We start from the raw sequence: 16,746 nt of genomic DNA on the forward strand, positions 1-16,746 counted from the left end.
CGGTTCAGGGGAAGCCAGGTTATGTTTACTTCTTTGAACTGTAAAGGTCTTGGTGCTGCACTCAAACAAGGTAAATATTGACCCACTTAAAATGATTATCTATAGTACTTTTCTTTCAGACAAATGAAACCAACACTGAAGTGCCAAAAACTGCAGTTCCTCTAATGACCACTTGAGGCTGGCTCCAAAAGTCCCCATAGACTCCCATGTTAAAATGCCCAACTTCACAGCAGAAAGAAACATGTTTACAGTCTGGTACAAAAACGGTTTTGATGTCTAAAGCTAATTTCCGCCTTCGCCAGGGAGTTAGGCGGAGTCAGGTGCCGTCACTATGGCGACAGCAGAGCAGCCCACTCTGAGCTTCAAAACTGCTCTTCAGAAACCTGAGAGGTGACGTCACATAGGCTCCATCTTATCGTGTCAGTTCACATTTTTGTCACCACACTAGTAGAGAGCATTTTGTGGTTTGTGGGCTCTCTCTCTCTCTCTCTCTCTCGCTCGCTCACACACACACACACACACACACACACACACACACACACACACACACACACACACACGCACACGCAGACACACACACAAAGAATGTACTGCACCGTTGGTGATAGAGATGTGGCTTTGAAGCACATTTTATTGAAACGTCTAGCTTGAAGGTCAAGGAAGTTGGTAGGTAGGCAGACTCGGCAGACATCTTGATTTCTCAGAGGTGAATATTTTATTTACAGTGCTCCCCATTACATACAACACAAGATAAAAATCCAACTGCTTATAGAGAGTGTTCAGTTCTCACCTAGACTTCTGCAGGAACCACAACAAGGCAGGTTGACCAACAGCAATATTAATACAAAGAAATCAACTAATATTCTTGAACTCCTTTATGAATACATTTACATTTCTAAGAGCCTCTATACAAGGTAAATAATCCAGATTACTCTTGAACGCATAAATCAAACAAAAGAAACCCTCCATTTGGTTTGGCTCACTTATGTCAGCCATGACATCACCAACACCATAAAAAACAGGAAATGCTGTGCTTGTCTTTGTTTGATGAGTTTATTGGAAAGCAAGGCTTTACAAAACTTGACAAAAGCCATATTTTACTTTAAAAGGGGCGCAGAATCTATAACCATGACAAACACAGATAAAGAAAGAAACGTGCTCAGCTCTGCTGCTTTACACTGAAGTACACACATTCACTCCAGGTGTCCTTCAGTCTTCTTCGCCTGATGATCTCGTTCTCCTTTAAAACATTGTAATAGATATCATCTTCATTTTGGGAACCCTGGTAATGAAAGTGTGAATTACAAAGTGGTCCATGACAGAAACAAAGAACATAAAGAGTGTGGTGCTATAAAACCAGTAGTAGGGTTTTACATCTAAGAAGAAAATACCTCTGCATTGTTCTTGGAGGGATCAGAAAATCTCACAGAAGACTCTGAAAAACAAAAGGAAACCCTTCTTTTTTATCACGTCACATTCAGTAAATACACATTATATATCTGCATATAAAACAATTTACCTGTATAGAGGCAGTTTCCTCTCATGCTGATCACACACACTGAGAAAGCCAGTAACACGATGAGGATGGTGCTGAACCCGAGAGCCCCACTCAGCAAATACACAAGAGAGTCCTCATCTGCAAATTCAGACACCAGAGAACATTACAGGGCTTTTAGCTGTGTTCATCCCATGTGGGAATAATATATTTCTATGAACTTCTGATATAAAGTGACTTACTCTCAAAGTCCAGCTTGGTCCCGTTTCCAAACAGTATGTGTCCACATGAGGCAACAGCACAGTAGTAGGTCCCAGCATGAGAACGGTTCAGGCTCTGCATCGGCAAGTTGTAATCACAAGTGTGTGGTTGTGTGTTAGATTTCCTCTCACACTGATCATTCCTGTCTCCATGAGTGTAAATGAGTCCTGGAAGAGATTCTTCAGAGTCTTTGAAGCAGTAAACACTGTGTTCTCCATCACAGGTCCCAGTGTGAACTGTACAGCTGAGAGTCACAGAGCCTCCTGGCTGGATGGTCTCAGACCCTGACTGATGGACCCAAGCTTGGACGTTCAAACTTGAATCTTGCACAGTGACAGTCGTGCCGTCACAAAATTCAAACTCATATAAGTTGCTACGTACACAGTAGTAAGTAGCTGAGTCTGAAATGTGCAAATGTGATATCCTCAAGTTATTTTCCTTGTTTCCAGTGTACAGTGAGAAACGTGGATCGTTAAATTCACCGGTAAAGGTGCCGTTGTTGTTATGTTTATAGAATGTAGACATCAGCTTTGGCTTCTGGCCCAGAGTTTGCTTATACCAGTAAAACATCACTGCCTCATTTTCCTGACAGATGCACTGCAAAGTCACACTGTCCCCAACAATAGCTGATTCAAAATGTAATGATGATTTTTTCATAGCTGTCAAATGAGCTGCAGGAGAAGAGACAAGGCAAATACACAAGTCATTCATCTGGATTACAGAAAGCATGAAAACATGCAAACATGGTTTAAAGCACACAACAAGCAGTCACGAAAACAAAGCTCACCCATATTTGCCAAGAACAGGCATGTGAAATACACAGCAAAGCTTGGAGGTGACATCATGCTTCAAATGCTGAGATGAATGACTGAATCTCTTTACGTTCTCCACCCTTCACAGAGAAGACTGAGTGTGACTGGCCAATCAGATTGTAAGTCCTATTTTGGAAACACTGAACACATGATCAGTGCCCCTCCTGTGTCTGCATAGACATACAGCATTTGAAATAATGACGAGACTCAGCAGTTTGAACAGTAGTTTAGGACTTAAATGGCTTTCTTTCAAAGTAATAGTCAAAAACACATACACATATGTACTGTATATACACAATGAATTTCCATATAAATAGATAGAGAGATACTTTATTTATCCCCTAGGGGAAATTAATGAAATATATGAAATATATGTACATATAAACTAGTTTGTACTTTGTACTAAAGAACTTTGTTTCCTTGAATAGAATCACATGGTGAGAGGTAAATGGAGAATATAATGAATTCCTCATGTTGGCAATAGATTTTGAATCAATCTAAACTAAAATGATCTGTATTAGCACCAGTAACAGGACGCAGTGGAGCTCCCTTCTGTCTAACCTTAACAGACATCTGTATTGGACCTAAAATAAATCATAATTGAGGGTGTGGCCACTTTGAGTGACAGGTCGATGCCGTCACAGTTGGCTAGCCGCTAGAGTTGGGGTCACTGAACTTGACCTCTTGGTCGCGTTTGTGATGTTTGTGCCTTACGGAGGATTTTTCATGCAAATATCAGCCAAGTACAGTGAAATGTCTTGCACAACGCACACACACAGACACATGCTCATCTATCACCAGACATACGTACTGGCTCAATTAGACTATTTCATTCCATGAACATCCTTCAGCTCGCCGGGAGTAATCCATTTATCACAGTGTTGAGGGAGAGAAAAGATAGAATGAGTGTGCCTTTAAGGTTTAAACTCTCATAAAGTATTGATTGACTTTTTTAATCTGGTCTTTCCCTGTTCTTCCATACGCATGTGATCTGTGGTACTGCACCTTCCATGAAACACACACACACACACACACACACACACACACACAAAAATGCTATAAGAACCGAGAGCTACATGATTAAAGACTGTCATCATCCTCTCCTCCATCTTTTCCCCACAATTGCTCGCACACACACAAAGACTCACACACAGACTCTTATAAGTTGTTGCATGGCAAAAGCACAGTCGTTGCTACAGAGCCAATTACACACTCACACCACAGTAAATAACTCTGGGGGTCACCTACGTCAGCTGAGGTTGACAGTGTGACTAACCAGTAATCTTCTATAACAAGCAGCAGATGGACAGGGGTCAGAGTCAGGCTTTATCTCCTACGCTTTATTAACCTTAAAGAAAACACATCAAAACATTAAGACAAAACTTTTCTTTGGGGACTGAGGTTAACAACTTTACATAGCGACTAGAAGAGCAAACCAAACAGAGGTGATAAGTGCTCTGGCCTAGATTGTACGAGTCCTCTTTGTGCCTTCCAGCACAGTGTCAGCAGTATGGTTACTTATGCATGCAGCCTGGTCAGGGCTGCAAAGTAAAAGCCATCTTCTAATGATGACATCAAATAACATCAAACTGTTTTTCTAAACTTAGTTATTCAACTTATTATGTAGTAAATGATGCACAGTGTAATGGTAGCAGGATAATATACCATTAGCATTTAGATTTATTTCCTCATTTTATTTATAACACTACATGGTATTTAACTGCAGGTGTTTACTGTGACAAAATTGTGTACTATTATGCATATACGACTATGAGATATTCATCATCTCCACAAACATGAATTTATTCATCAGCTTCTCTTTCAGCATATTTGGGTTGTTCTTTATCCATATCTGAAACTTTACACGTCCCACACCACAAGACGAATATTAACAGATATTTATCTCAATATCTACAGATAAATGTACATTACACACTAAAAGAGATTCTGCAAATTCTCCATTTTACTCACAAAGTAGAAATGAAACACGTCCAGTTCTACTGCCTAACACTGGAGTACACACATTCAGTCTTGGCGTTGTCCCTCTGTCTGCTTGATCTGTTGGGCAGTTTCACATTTAAGGCAGCGTAATGGAGATTGTCTGCATCTCGGTAACCCTGGTAACAAAATTTGTGAAATCAGATTATAATATGGACCCTGACAAAAATTAAAACTGTTTCAAAGCAACAAGTGAATATTGCAGTAGAAATGTGTTGCAATACAATGCAGTTCAACAGGTAAATTTCACTGACAGAAATTTCAACAAGGCAAACTACTTCAGCAAAAAAAAAAGTGTTTAAATTTAAATTTAACAGTTAATCTAAAGAGATTAAATTTACCTCTGCATCTGCTCTGGAGGATGAAGATCTTGTTTGTGTCTCTAAAACACAAGAACAATAATTTGACTGAAAAGCCAAACTGACTGAAAACAAGCTGTCAGATATACACACTATCTATGAGCTGTACCTGATAGGAAGCTGTTTGTTTTCTTCATCTTGTAAATTAAGGAAGCCAGTAAAACAACCAGGATGGTGGTGAACGCCAAAGCTCCGCTCAAGAAATACACCAAGACAAGAGAGTGTTCCTCATCTGCAGAGCCAAACATCAGAAACACAGCTTTCAGTGGTTTTCCCATTTTCATCTGCTAGACCGCAGCTAGAAAAGTGACTTACCGTCAACGTCCAGCTCGGTCCCGTTTCCAAACAGTATGTGTCCACATGAGGCAACAGCACAGTAGTAGGTCCCAGCATGAGAAAGATTCAGGCTCTTCATGGGCAAGTTGTAGACACAGGTTTGTGTTTGTGTCTCAGGTTTCTTCTCACACTGATCATTCCTGTCTCCATGAGTGTAAATGAGTCCTGGATGAGATTCTTCAGAGTCTTTGAACCAGTAAACACTGTGTTCTCCATCACAGGTCCCAGTGTGTACTGTACAGTTGAGAGTCACAGAGCCTCCTGGCTGGATGGTCTCAGACCCTGACTGATGGACCGAAGCCTGGATGTTCAAACCTGAACCCTTCACACTGACAGTAGCTCCCTCAGCAAATTCAATTACAAGTGAATTTTTTTTGGCGCAGTAGTAAGTGGCTGAGTCTGATATACGCAGATCTGTTATTTGTAAGTGATTTTTACCGGTTCCAGTGTCCAGAGTGAAACGTGGATTATTCTGGAATTCATCATGAAAACTTCCATTTGTATTAGAAGCATAAAGGGTCGAGAGGAGCCGTGGTTTCTGTCCCACACTTTGCTTGTACCAGTAAATCCTTGGTAAATCAGCATTGTCAAAGAAACATTGTAAAGTCAAGCTTTCACCAACATTAGCTGATACAAAACTTCTCTCTTGACGAACAGATGAGGAGAATTTCTGATCAGTCGCCTGAACTGATGAGGAATGAGAGACAAAGCAAAGGCACATAATGAACACATGAAAACATTTCAAAGATTCAAACTGCATCACACAAACACAACTCACCCATTCTCCCCAAGAACAAACATGTCAGACAGAAGACAAACTGTGCACATGTCATCCTGCTCGAATTTTCTGGCTGAGTGGAAAGAATCTTGATCTTTTCTTCACTTTTGACAAAACAAGACTGTGTTTGATTGGCCGACTGAAGTGACACTGTATGTCCAAATATGGAAACTTGATCCACATGTTTACTGCCACCACCAGTGTGAATTGTTTCCTTGAATAGAATCACATGGCGAGAGGTAAATGAAGAACAAAAATGGTTCTCATGTTTGGCAAAAGATCTTGAATCATCTAAAATAAATGTCTGCATTTACATCAGTTAGAGAGCATTGCAGATGCAGCTCACTTCTGGTTTAACATGGTAACGGACTCATGATGTTCATATGTATGTGTGTGTGTGGTGTGTGCAGGTGAGATGTGTCGTTGTTATGGTTCTTTTTGTGAATGGTTACAGCTTACCACAGATCAATTCACATGCATGTGTATGAAAGAACGGAATAGGACCAAATAAAAAAGTCTATTTGCAATAGTCAAAAGTCTCAGGCAACCCACCCCAAAAACCACGTTTTCTTCTCTCTCCTATACACTGTTAAAATGAATGGATTACTTTGGCGAGCTGAAGAATGTCAAGAAATTAAAAATGTGTTGAAGGCAGAAGTAAAGTAAGAGTGGTGAAAGATGAGGGTGGTATATGTGTGGTGTGTGTGTGTGTGTGTGTGTGCGTGTTTCTGCGTGTGTTGGTAATTTGTTGTCATCAGAGCCTCTTAAAAAGTTGTCCAGCAGAATAAATGTTCCATTCTGTAATAGTATCAGTGTGCACTGACCATAGAATGTATATAAAGATGGACTTAGCCTCTGTGATATCACCCACTTTCTGATGAGTGGTTTTCAAGCTCAGAATGAGCTGCTCTGCCGTTGCCGTCTTGGCAGTGCCTGTTGCTTGACTCCCAGCTAATCCAAAAATGGGTAAGGAGGTGGGGCGTGTGGAGCTGAGACTTCAGTGTATACCGGTTTGATAACTGCAATATGCTCCCGTTAGCATTATCAGCACAGCTGGGCATCTTACTTGAAGTTGAACCAATAGGTAATTAATTTGCTGGCCATTCAGGTAGTTAGCAACCTAAGCTAACAAGCAAGGTATGATGAGCTAAGACCTGCTAATCAGTGATAACATATATGCAAAATAATTTGAGAATTTAATTCCCCTCAAAATACAGGAGCACAGACTTCCTCACATTCTTTTAGTCAATTCCCTGCACAGCAAGACATATTATCTGTCAGATATTTCATGAAAACTCCTCCATAAGGATCTAATAGCAGAAATGCAACCGAGAGGTGACGTTTATTGACTCCATTCAGCTGAGGTGATGCCCAGCAGACTCTGGTTTAAGACTCTGGTTATCCTCTCCTCCACCTTTTCCCCACAACTGTAACGGGGTGTGATAGGACCCAATTGTAGCACAACCAAACAGATGGATAGTTGGAAATGACCTTTATTGATATACCAGCAGAGAGAACACACACAGGTGGGTATGAGGAGTCGAGGATGTGGTTCGGGGCTGGACAGGCAGAACTTGGTCAGGGACAGAAGGCCAAGGTATTTACCGGGGCAGAGACGAGGAAGGATGGTCAGGCGCGAGCAGAGTCGAAAACAGGAAGTCAGTCCGGAAATAATCGATGGAAAGTCAAGCATGACGCTGAGAACAATCTGGCAAGGAGCGAGTGAACCGGGGATGTATATATATTGGTCTGATTGGGGATCGACGGCAGCTGGGGGCAACAGGTGAAGACAGTGAAGCTGATTAGGAGGTGTGGCAGAGTGGAGAGTGAGAAATCGGCACAGCAGGCTGTGACAAAAACTGCTTGCGCAAACATATAATGATTTTGTCAAGACCCGCCAAGTTACTTGAGTTCAGGGTTCTTTGTCTTTATTGTTTCCCTGTGTTTCCTGTTTTATTTTGGTAACCATTGTCTTGTCTCGTTTCTGATCCCACGTCCTGTCAAGTTTCCCTCCTGTGTGATTACCTGCCCCGCCCTAATGTGTTTCACCTGTGTCTAATTGTCTCCCCTGCCTTAGCGTATTTAAGTCCTTGTCTTCCCCTCATGTGCTGCCAGATCGTCTTTACCCCCGTGTGAGCGTTCCAGCATTTTCTCATGTATTCCCTCGTGTTTGTGTGATTTTGCCTGTTTTTTGACCAGTGAGTTTTGCCTGACGGTTTTGATACTTTTGCCATATTGACTGATCACCTGCGTACCGATTTTAGGACTGATTAAAACTTTGAACCCGACCCTCGTCTGAGTCTGTTTTGTGGGTCCACATCCAGTACGTGCTTGACAGATTTATAAACTCCTATAACCTGTTGCATGATAGAAGCACAGCCATTACCATTGACAATTACACATTATTGCCAATTACACACTCACAAATGAGTAAATACCTCTGGGGTCACCTAACTCGACTTGTCGATGGTGTGACTCCTCCCAGTAATTGTCTAACAAGCAGCAGATTGACAGGGGTCAGAGTCAGGCTGTATCTCCTGGCCTTTATTAACTTTAAAGAAAGTAAGTCACAATGTGAAGACAAAACTTTTCTTTGGGGACTTTACATAGCGACTAGAAGAACAAACCAAACAGAGGTGATAAGTGCTCTGGCCTAGATTGTACGAGTCCTCTTTGTGCCTTCCAGCACAGTGTCAGCAGTATGGTTACTTATGCATGCAGCCTGGTCAGGGCTGCACAGTAAAAGCCATCTTCTAATGATGACATCAAATACTCTTACAGTAATTTAGAGAATTTTCTATGAACGTAGTTCTTCAAATTATTATGTAGTAAATGATGCACAATGTAATGGCTACAGAATAATAAACCATTTGCGTTTAGATTGATTCCCTCAGTTTATTTATAACACTACATGGTATTTAACTGCAGGTGTTTACATTCATTTATTCATCAGCTTCTCTTTCAGCATATTTGGGTTGTTCTTTATCCATATCTGAAACTTTATACGTCCCACACCACAAGAAGAATATTAACAGATATTTATCTCAATATCTACATATAAATGTACATTACACACTAAAGGAGATTCTGCAAATTCTCCATTTTACTCACAAAGTAGAAATGAAACACGTCCAGTTCTACTGCCTAACACTGGAGTACACACATTCAGTCTTGGTGTTGTCCCTCTGTCTGCTTGATCTGTTGGGCAGTTTCACATTTAAGGCAGCGTAATGGAGATTGTCTGCATCTTGGTAACCCTGGTAACAAAATTTGTAAAATCAGATTATAATATGGACCCTGACAAAAATTAAAACTGTTTCAAAACAACAAGTGAATATTGCAGTAGAAATGTTTTGCAATGCAATGTAGTTCAACGGGTAAATTTCACTGACGGAAAAGTTCAAAAATATCGACAAGACAAAGTAATTCAGAAACAAAACGGGGTTTCAATTTTCATTTAACAGTTAATCTAAAGAGATGAAATTTACCTCTGCATCTGCTCTGGAGGATGAAGATCTTGTTTGTGTCTCTAAAACACAAGAACAATAATTTGACTGAAAAGCCAAACTGACTGAAAACAAGCTGTCAGATATACACACTATCTATGAGCTGTACCTGATAGGAAGCTGTTTGTTTTCTTCATCTTGTAAATTAAGGAAGCCAGTAAAACAACCAGGATGGTGGTGAACGCCAAAGCTCCGCTCAAGAAATACACCAAGACAAGAGAGTGTTCCTCATCTGCAGAGCCAAACATCAGAAACACAGCTTTCAGTGGTTTTCCCATTTTCATCTGCTAGACCGCAGCTAGAAAAGTGACTTACCCTCAACGTCCAGCTCGGTCCCGTTTCCAAACAGTATGTGTCCACATGAGGCAACAGCACAGTAGTAGGTCCCAGCATGAGAAAGATTCAGGCTCTGCATCGGCAAGTTGTAGACACAGGTTTGTGTTTGTGTCTCAGGTTTCTTCTCACACTGATCATTCCTGTCTCCATGAGTGTAAATGAGTCCTGGATGAGATTCTTCAGAGTCTTTGAACCAGTAAACACTGTGTTCTCCATCACAGGTCCCAGTGTGTACTGTACAGCTGAGAGTCACAGAGCCTCCTGGCTGGATGGTCTCAGATCCGGACTGATGGACCCAAGCCTGGATGTTCAAACCTGAACCCTTCACACTGACAGTAGCTCCCTCATCAAATTCAATAACAATTGAAGTCATTTTTGCACAATAGTAAGTAGCTGAGTCTGATATACGCAGATCTGTTTGAGAGTCACAGAGCCTCCTGGCTGGATGGTCTCAGATCCGGACTGATGGACCCAAGCCTGGATGTTCAAACCTGAACCCTTCACACTGACAGTAGCTCCCTCATCAAATTCAATAACAATTGAAGTCATTTTTGCACAATAGTAAGTAGCTGAGTCTGATATACGCAGATCTGTTATTTTTAAGTGATTTTGACCAATTCCAGTGTCCAGAGTGAAACGTGGATTATTCTGGAATTCATCATGAAAACTTCCATTTGTATTAGAAGCATAAAGGGTCGAGAGGAGCCGTGGTTTCTGTCCCACACTTTGCTTGTACCAGTAAATCCTTGGTAAATCATCATTGTCAAAGAAACATTGTAAAGTCAAGCTTTCACCAACATTAGCCGATATAAAACTTCTCTCTTGACGAACAGATGAGGAGAATTTCTGATCAGTCGCCTGAACTGATGAGGAATGAGAGACAAAGCAAAGGAACATAATGAACACATGAAAACATTTCAAAGATTCAAACTGCATCACACAAACACAACTCACCCATTCTCCCCAAGAACAAACATGTCAGACAGAAGACAAACTGTGCACATGTCATCGTGCTTGAATTTTCTGGCTGAGTGGAAAGAATCTTGATCTTTTCTTCACTTTTGACAAGACAAGACTGTGTTTGATTGGCCGACTGAAGTGACACTGTATGTCCAAATATGGAAACTTGATCACATGTTCAGTGCAACCCATTGTGTGAAGTTTAGTCTCTGAGAATTACACGGTGAAAGACATGAAGAACAAGAGTTGAAAAGAGTTTTCTGCATTAGCTTGTAAATTTGTGAAAAATAAATGTGTGTACTTCACTGAGTCAGTTCAGTGAACACTGACCTGCTGCTGGTGCTACACAGAAAGTCAGTGGATCATCAAAGTCAGGGTGATTCTTCCTCTGAGGACGGTCTCTCTATACAACATGTCATGCCAGTCCATCCAATACATATGTGAGTTTGGACCTAAGTGTTGGACTGACCAACCGACAGACTGACCAACATTATCACAGAGCCATCCTGTTAGCATGGCTAAAAACATTTACAATAAATTCAAAATTTACTATGACATAATTCTTGACTGATAAATGGGATTAAAAAGAAGGAAAAATTGACTTTTTTTTCTAGAAATATTAATTGATGTTGTTTCTTTGTTTTGTAAATGCTACTTTTCAATGCTGTGAGCACCACACCCCCGATTCTGTCACCTTCCTCTGTACTGGGGAGGCAGCAGAGGTCTAGTAGAACCAAAGCCTCAACAGTTTCCAATGTTTAATCTCAAGTGTTTGGGCTAAAGGAAAAACAAATCTTTAGAATCATTGTATAGATCTTATTTTACAATTAATGGTGTTTGGTCTCAACCTCACAGCGGTGTGTGTCATTGTATGTGTCTGCTGTGTATGAAAGTATCTTGATGAAAACCACAACAGCTGCTCCAACCAACTACAGTATATAAAAGCATAAAGCGCAGGAGCAGAGGTTCACTGTCTGACAGTGAAGACTGCCTCATTTTGTTTCCGTTCTTTCATGAAGCCTTTGCCTGACTTAGGCCTGCAGAGTAACACCTGATCACTCCAGCCTGTTCTTCAAGATGATCACTTCAACAACACACACCACTCATGTCTGATCAGTTTTCACAGCAAAAGCAAAGCAGTCAGAACGACTTTGTCCACGTCCACACAAGTGTTTTCATTCTAAAACAGCGTTTTATAACGAAAACCATCTCCATCCAGCTAAGTGTTTTATCTCTGTAGCATACTAGCAAACCTGAAAACTTCTATCACATGAGCATTCACATAGTCTCCATGTGCATGCTGATGTAAACAGGAAGAAGATACTCGTTGGTTACTTGGTTGCAGAAAATACTATGAAGAAGGAAAAGCATTGGCAGAAAGTCAGACCAGAGATTTCTTTGCTGAGACCGAACTGAAACCATAAGACCATCATGGCGGCAGAAAACGTAATTAGGGAATCATTGTTCTCTAGTGGAAAAGATTCAAGTGATAGGAGCATGAAGAATCACAGAGCGCACGTCCTGAGTGATAAAACACAATCAGGAGGAAAAGTGGATATGTTCACCATCGTTTATGATCGTCCAGATTCCCAAAAGTGTCCATTCCAAGGCACTGTGGGCGTCGGGTGTAAACTCAGCAATAGTGTTGAAAAGTAAAATGTATTAGTGTGAATGTATCTGAAGAAAGAGCGGAGAACTCAGAGGCTACTGATCTAACAGCATTCATTAAATGGGGTTAGCAGTCAGAGCAGTACCAAGAAGATACTAGAAGACTGATGTCATATCTCTTTGTGGTGGGTGAGAGTTTCCACCATTTGCAATCAATCCACTTGCATGTGTGTTAGAGCTGGGTAATTAACTGAAAATGTATCAACACATTTCTCACTGACTTAATCTTGCTCATGTCGGTTCATCCAGTTGATACTTTCCCCAATGTGAACCCAGTATCAGGTCGACCTCCTTGATCTCTCTGAGACTGATCTCAGGAACCAGAGAGAATTTTAAATATGTTGCATTGTACATGTCTCAGACTATTTTAAAGGTTTTATACAATGTCCCCCCATGACTGGTTTGTGTTTCTTTCAATCTGAATATGCATTTATTCATCCTATCCTGTCAGTTCACTTTTTTGTGTTTGTGTGGTCAAACACACACACACACACACACACACACACACACACACACACACACACACACACACACAAAAGGCCATAAGAACCGAGGGCTACATGATCTAAGACTCTGGTCATCCTCTCCTCCACCTTTTCCCCACAACTGCTTGCACACACATGTAATGATTTATAAACTCCTATAACCTGTTGCATGATAGAAGCACAGCCATTACCATTGACAATTACACATTATTGCCAATTACACACTCACAAATGAGTAAATACCTCTGGGGTCACCTAACTCGACTTGTCGATGGTGTGACTCCTCCCAGTAATTGTCTAACAAGCAGCAGATTGACAGGGGTCAGAGTCAGGCTGTATCTCCTGGCCTTTATTAACTTTAAAGAAAGTAAGTCACAATGTGAAGACAAAACTTTTCTTTGGGGACTTTACATAGCGACTAGAAGAGCAAACCAAACAGAGGTGATAAGTGCTCTGGCCTAGATTGTACGAGTCCTCTTTGTGCCTTCCAGCACAGTGTCAGCAGTATGGTTACTTATGCATGCAGCCTGGTCAGGGCTGCACAGTAAAAGCCATCTTCTAATGATGACATCAAATACTCTTACAGTAATTTAGAGAATTTTCTATGAACGTAGTTCTTCAAATTATTATGTAGTAAATGATGCACAATGTAATGGCTACAGATAAAAAACTATGATCGTGCCCCCCATCCCGCCTACCCCGCCTCCTCACCCTTCTCTCAGCCTTACTTCTCAACACTAGCATCTGTACTTCACACTGGCACCCTCTCACAATTTCTTTCCACTCCCAGCTTCTCTTCTTCAGCATATCTTATGGCTTGGTCTTTATCCCAATATCTGTAAACTCCCTCTACCGTCCACCACCACCCCACAAATATCTAAGATACCCTCTACTCCCCACCCCTCCTACACTCTATACCTGCCTCCACCACCCACACACCTACAAGCCGCACCCGCACCTCCCTCCCCGCGCCCACCACCCCCCCACCTCTCTCACTCACCAAAGTAAAATGAACCCACCCCCCCCCCACTCCTCCCTCACCTCCCTCTCCCCCCCTCCTCCACACCCCTGGAGTACCATCACATTCCAGTCTTCCCCCCCCTATCCCCCCCTCCTCTCTTCGCCGCCTCTGCTCCTCGGGCGTTCACATTTCACTACGGCAGCCGTAATGCGCAGATTTGTCTGCATCCCCTCTTGCGTAACGCCTCTGGTAACAAAATTTGTAAAATCAGATTATAATATGGACCCTGACAAAAATTAAAACAGTTTCAAAACAACAAGTGAATATCATATTGCAGAGAAATGTTTTGCAATGCAATGTAGTTCAACGGGTAAATTTCCATGACGGAAAAGTTCAAAAATATCGACAAGACAAAGTAATCAGCAACAAAACGGGGTTTCAATTTTCATTTAACAGTATAATCTAGAGATGAAATTTTACCTCTGCATCTGCTCTGGAGGATGAAGATCTTGTTTGTGTCTCTAAAACACAAGAACAATAATTTGACTGAAAAGCCAAACTGACTGAAAACAAGCTGTCAGATATACACACTATCTATGAGCTGTACCTGATAGGAAGCTGTTTGTTTTCTTCATCTTGTAAATTAAGGAAGCCAGTAAAACAACCAGGATGGTGGTGAACGCCAAAGCTCCGCTCAAGAAATACACCAAGACAAGAGAGTGTTCCTCATCTGCAGAGCCAAACATCAGAAACACAGCTTTCAGTGGTTTTCCCATTTTCATCTGCTAGACCGCAGCTAGAAAAGTGACTTACCCTCAACGTCCAGCTCGGTCCCGTTTCCAAACAGTATGTGTCCACATGAGGCAACAGCACAGTAGTAGGTCCCAGCATGAGAAAGATTCAGGCTCTGCATCGGCAAGTTGTAGACACAGGTTTGTGTTTGTGTCTCACGTTTCCTCTTACACTGATCATTCCTGTCTCCATGAGTGTAAATGAGTCCTGGATGAGATTCTTCAGAGTCTTTGAACCAGTAAACACTGTGTTCTCCATCACAGGTCCCAGTGTGTACTGTACAGCTGAGAGTCACAGAGCCTCCTGGCTGGATGGTCTCAGGTCCGGACTGATGGACCGAAACCTTGATGTTCAAACCTGAACCCTGTACACTGACAGTAACACCCTCATCAAATTCAGTAATGAATGAAGTCCTTTTGGCGCAGTAGTAAGTAGCTGAGTCTGATATACGCAGATCTGTTATTTTTAAGTGATTTTTACCAGTTCCAGTGTCCAGAGTGAAACGTGGATTATTCTTGAATTCATCATTAAATGTTGTATTTCTATTAAAAGCAAATAGGGTCGAGATGAGCCTTGGTTTCTGTCCCACACTTTGCTTGTACCAGTAAATCCTTGTTGCATCATTATTTTTAATTACACAGGGTAAAGTCAAGCTTTCACCAACATTAGCTGATACAAAACTTCTCTCTTGACGAACAGATGAGGAGAATTTCTGATCAGTCGCCTGAACTGATGAGGAATGAGAGACAAAGCAAAGGCACATAATGAACACATGAAAACATTTCAAAGATTCAAACTGCATCACACAAACACAACTCACCCATTCTCCCCAAGAACAAACATGTCAGGCAGAAGACAAACTGTGCACATGTCATCCTGCTCGAATTTTCTGGCTGAGTGGAAAGAATCTTGATCTTTTCTTCACTTTTGACAAAACAAGACTGTGTTTGATTGGCCGACTGAAGTGACACTGTATGTCCAAATTTGGAAACTTGATCACATGTTCACTGTAACCCATAGTGTGAACTTTAGTTTCAGAGAATTACATAGTGAAAGACATATGAAGAACATAAAGATTTGTCAGCTGTGCATTAGCTTTAGAACTACTGAAAAAAATTACCACATGTTTGTATTTTATTTACAATTATCTGAAAGGACATTCTGAGGTTCAATATTTGACTTCCGTTTGTTCCTCTCCTCAGAGACAAGATTGTGTTTGATTGGCTGATTGAAGTGACACACTATGTCCCGTATAAGAGATATGATCTGCTTTGTTTCCATGAATAGAATCACATGGTGAGAGGCACATGAAGAACATAATGGTTTCTCATGTGGGCAATAGATTTCAAATCACTTAAAAAATAAATGATCTGTACAAACAGCATAAACTCAAAAAAAACAAAACAAATCTGCCTCCTCTTCAATTCTAGGGAGGTTAAATGCTGTTGGGTATAGGTAATTAATTATTGGCTATCAGAAATTAACAAAATATTAATATTGAAAATATTAATATTAAATTTAACTTGAAATGAAATTATACCAATCCCCAGGGGCACCATCCTAACAGGAAAGAATAGCCAATATTGATACAGTCTCAAATTATACTATTGACTGTTAACTAACTACTTAACTACTACTAACTAATAAACTACTTAACTAAAAGCAAAATAATCTTTGAGATTGGCAATATTCCGCCTTGTACAACATTAAATACACCAGTAGGCAAAGACATTCATAACAAGATCACAGTGGTAAAAGCACACAGTAATACAGATGTGTGTGTGTGTGTGTGTGTGTGTGTGTGTGTGTGTGTGTGTGTGTGTGTGTGTGTGTGTGTGCGTGTGTGTGTGTGTGTGCGCCCTGTAGGGACACAGACAAAGACAAGATGGCCGATTCAAAATGGTTGCTGGGACCACATGGCTTAAATAAAGGGAACTACAACCAAGATGGCGGTAAAACAAAAAGGAACTACACAAGATGGCGGACACAAAGATGGCCA

At 41.1% G+C, this 16,746-nt stretch overlaps 4 protein-coding genes across 5 annotated transcripts; all 4 read right to left on the reverse strand.

The window, feature by feature from the left end:
* Positions 1 to 708: 708 nt before the first annotated feature.
* LOC111226892 lies at positions 709 to 2,614 on the reverse strand. Its single transcript, XM_022752198.1, has 5 exons — positions 2,544 to 2,614; positions 1,738 to 2,427; positions 1,520 to 1,636; positions 1,392 to 1,435; positions 709 to 1,282 (listed from the first exon to the last, which is right to left on the reverse strand). The coding sequence occupies exons 1-5, from the start codon at positions 2,599 to 2,601 to the stop codon at positions 1,160 to 1,162; spliced, it is 1,032 nt and encodes a 343-aa protein (XP_022607919.1). The 5' UTR covers positions 2,602 to 2,614; the 3' UTR covers positions 709 to 1,159.
* A 1,645-nt stretch (positions 2,615 to 4,259) lies between these two features.
* LOC111226893 (immunoglobulin kappa light chain-like) lies at positions 4,260 to 6,103 on the reverse strand. Its single transcript, XM_022752199.1, has 5 exons — positions 6,040 to 6,103; positions 5,241 to 5,948; positions 5,035 to 5,157; positions 4,908 to 4,948; positions 4,260 to 4,685 (listed from the first exon to the last, which is right to left on the reverse strand). The coding sequence occupies exons 1-5, from the start codon at positions 6,092 to 6,094 to the stop codon at positions 4,566 to 4,568; spliced, it is 1,047 nt and encodes a 348-aa protein (XP_022607920.1). The 5' UTR covers positions 6,095 to 6,103; the 3' UTR covers positions 4,260 to 4,565.
* A 2,802-nt stretch (positions 6,104 to 8,905) lies between these two features.
* On the reverse strand, positions 8,906 to 10,894 carry LOC111226888 (immunoglobulin kappa light chain-like). Of its 2 annotated transcripts, none has more exons than XM_022752195.1 (6): positions 10,836 to 10,894; positions 10,373 to 10,744; positions 9,861 to 10,196; positions 9,655 to 9,777; positions 9,528 to 9,568; positions 8,906 to 9,296 (listed from the first exon to the last, which is right to left on the reverse strand). In XM_022752195.1, the coding sequence occupies exons 1-6, from the start codon at positions 10,888 to 10,890 to the stop codon at positions 9,177 to 9,179; spliced, it is 1,047 nt and encodes a 348-aa protein (XP_022607916.1). In that variant the 5' UTR covers positions 10,891 to 10,894; the 3' UTR covers positions 8,906 to 9,176. The 2 variants fall into 2 exon arrangements, with proteins under 2 accessions (XP_022607916.1, XP_022607915.1); XM_022752194.1 differs by having other exon boundaries at positions 9,861 to 10,139; positions 10,316 to 10,744.
* A 3,523-nt stretch (positions 10,895 to 14,417) lies between these two features.
* LOC111226909 lies at positions 14,418 to 15,631 on the reverse strand. Its single transcript, XM_022752217.1, has 4 exons — positions 15,568 to 15,631; positions 14,769 to 15,476; positions 14,563 to 14,685; positions 14,418 to 14,476 (listed from the first exon to the last, which is right to left on the reverse strand). Exons 1-4 carry the CDS (start codon positions 15,620 to 15,622, stop codon positions 14,418 to 14,420), a joined length of 945 nt encoding a protein of 314 aa, XP_022607938.1. The 5' UTR covers positions 15,623 to 15,631.
* Positions 15,632 to 16,746: the final 1,115 nt, after the last annotated feature.

The sequence above is a fragment of the Seriola dumerili genome, unplaced genomic scaffold, assembly GCF_002260705.1.
Source record: "Seriola dumerili isolate Sdu_G_001 unplaced genomic scaffold, Sdu_1.0 BDQW01000167.1, whole genome shotgun sequence".
In the NCBI taxonomy this organism is placed as follows: domain Eukaryota; kingdom Metazoa; phylum Chordata; class Actinopteri; order Carangiformes; family Carangidae; genus Seriola; species Seriola dumerili.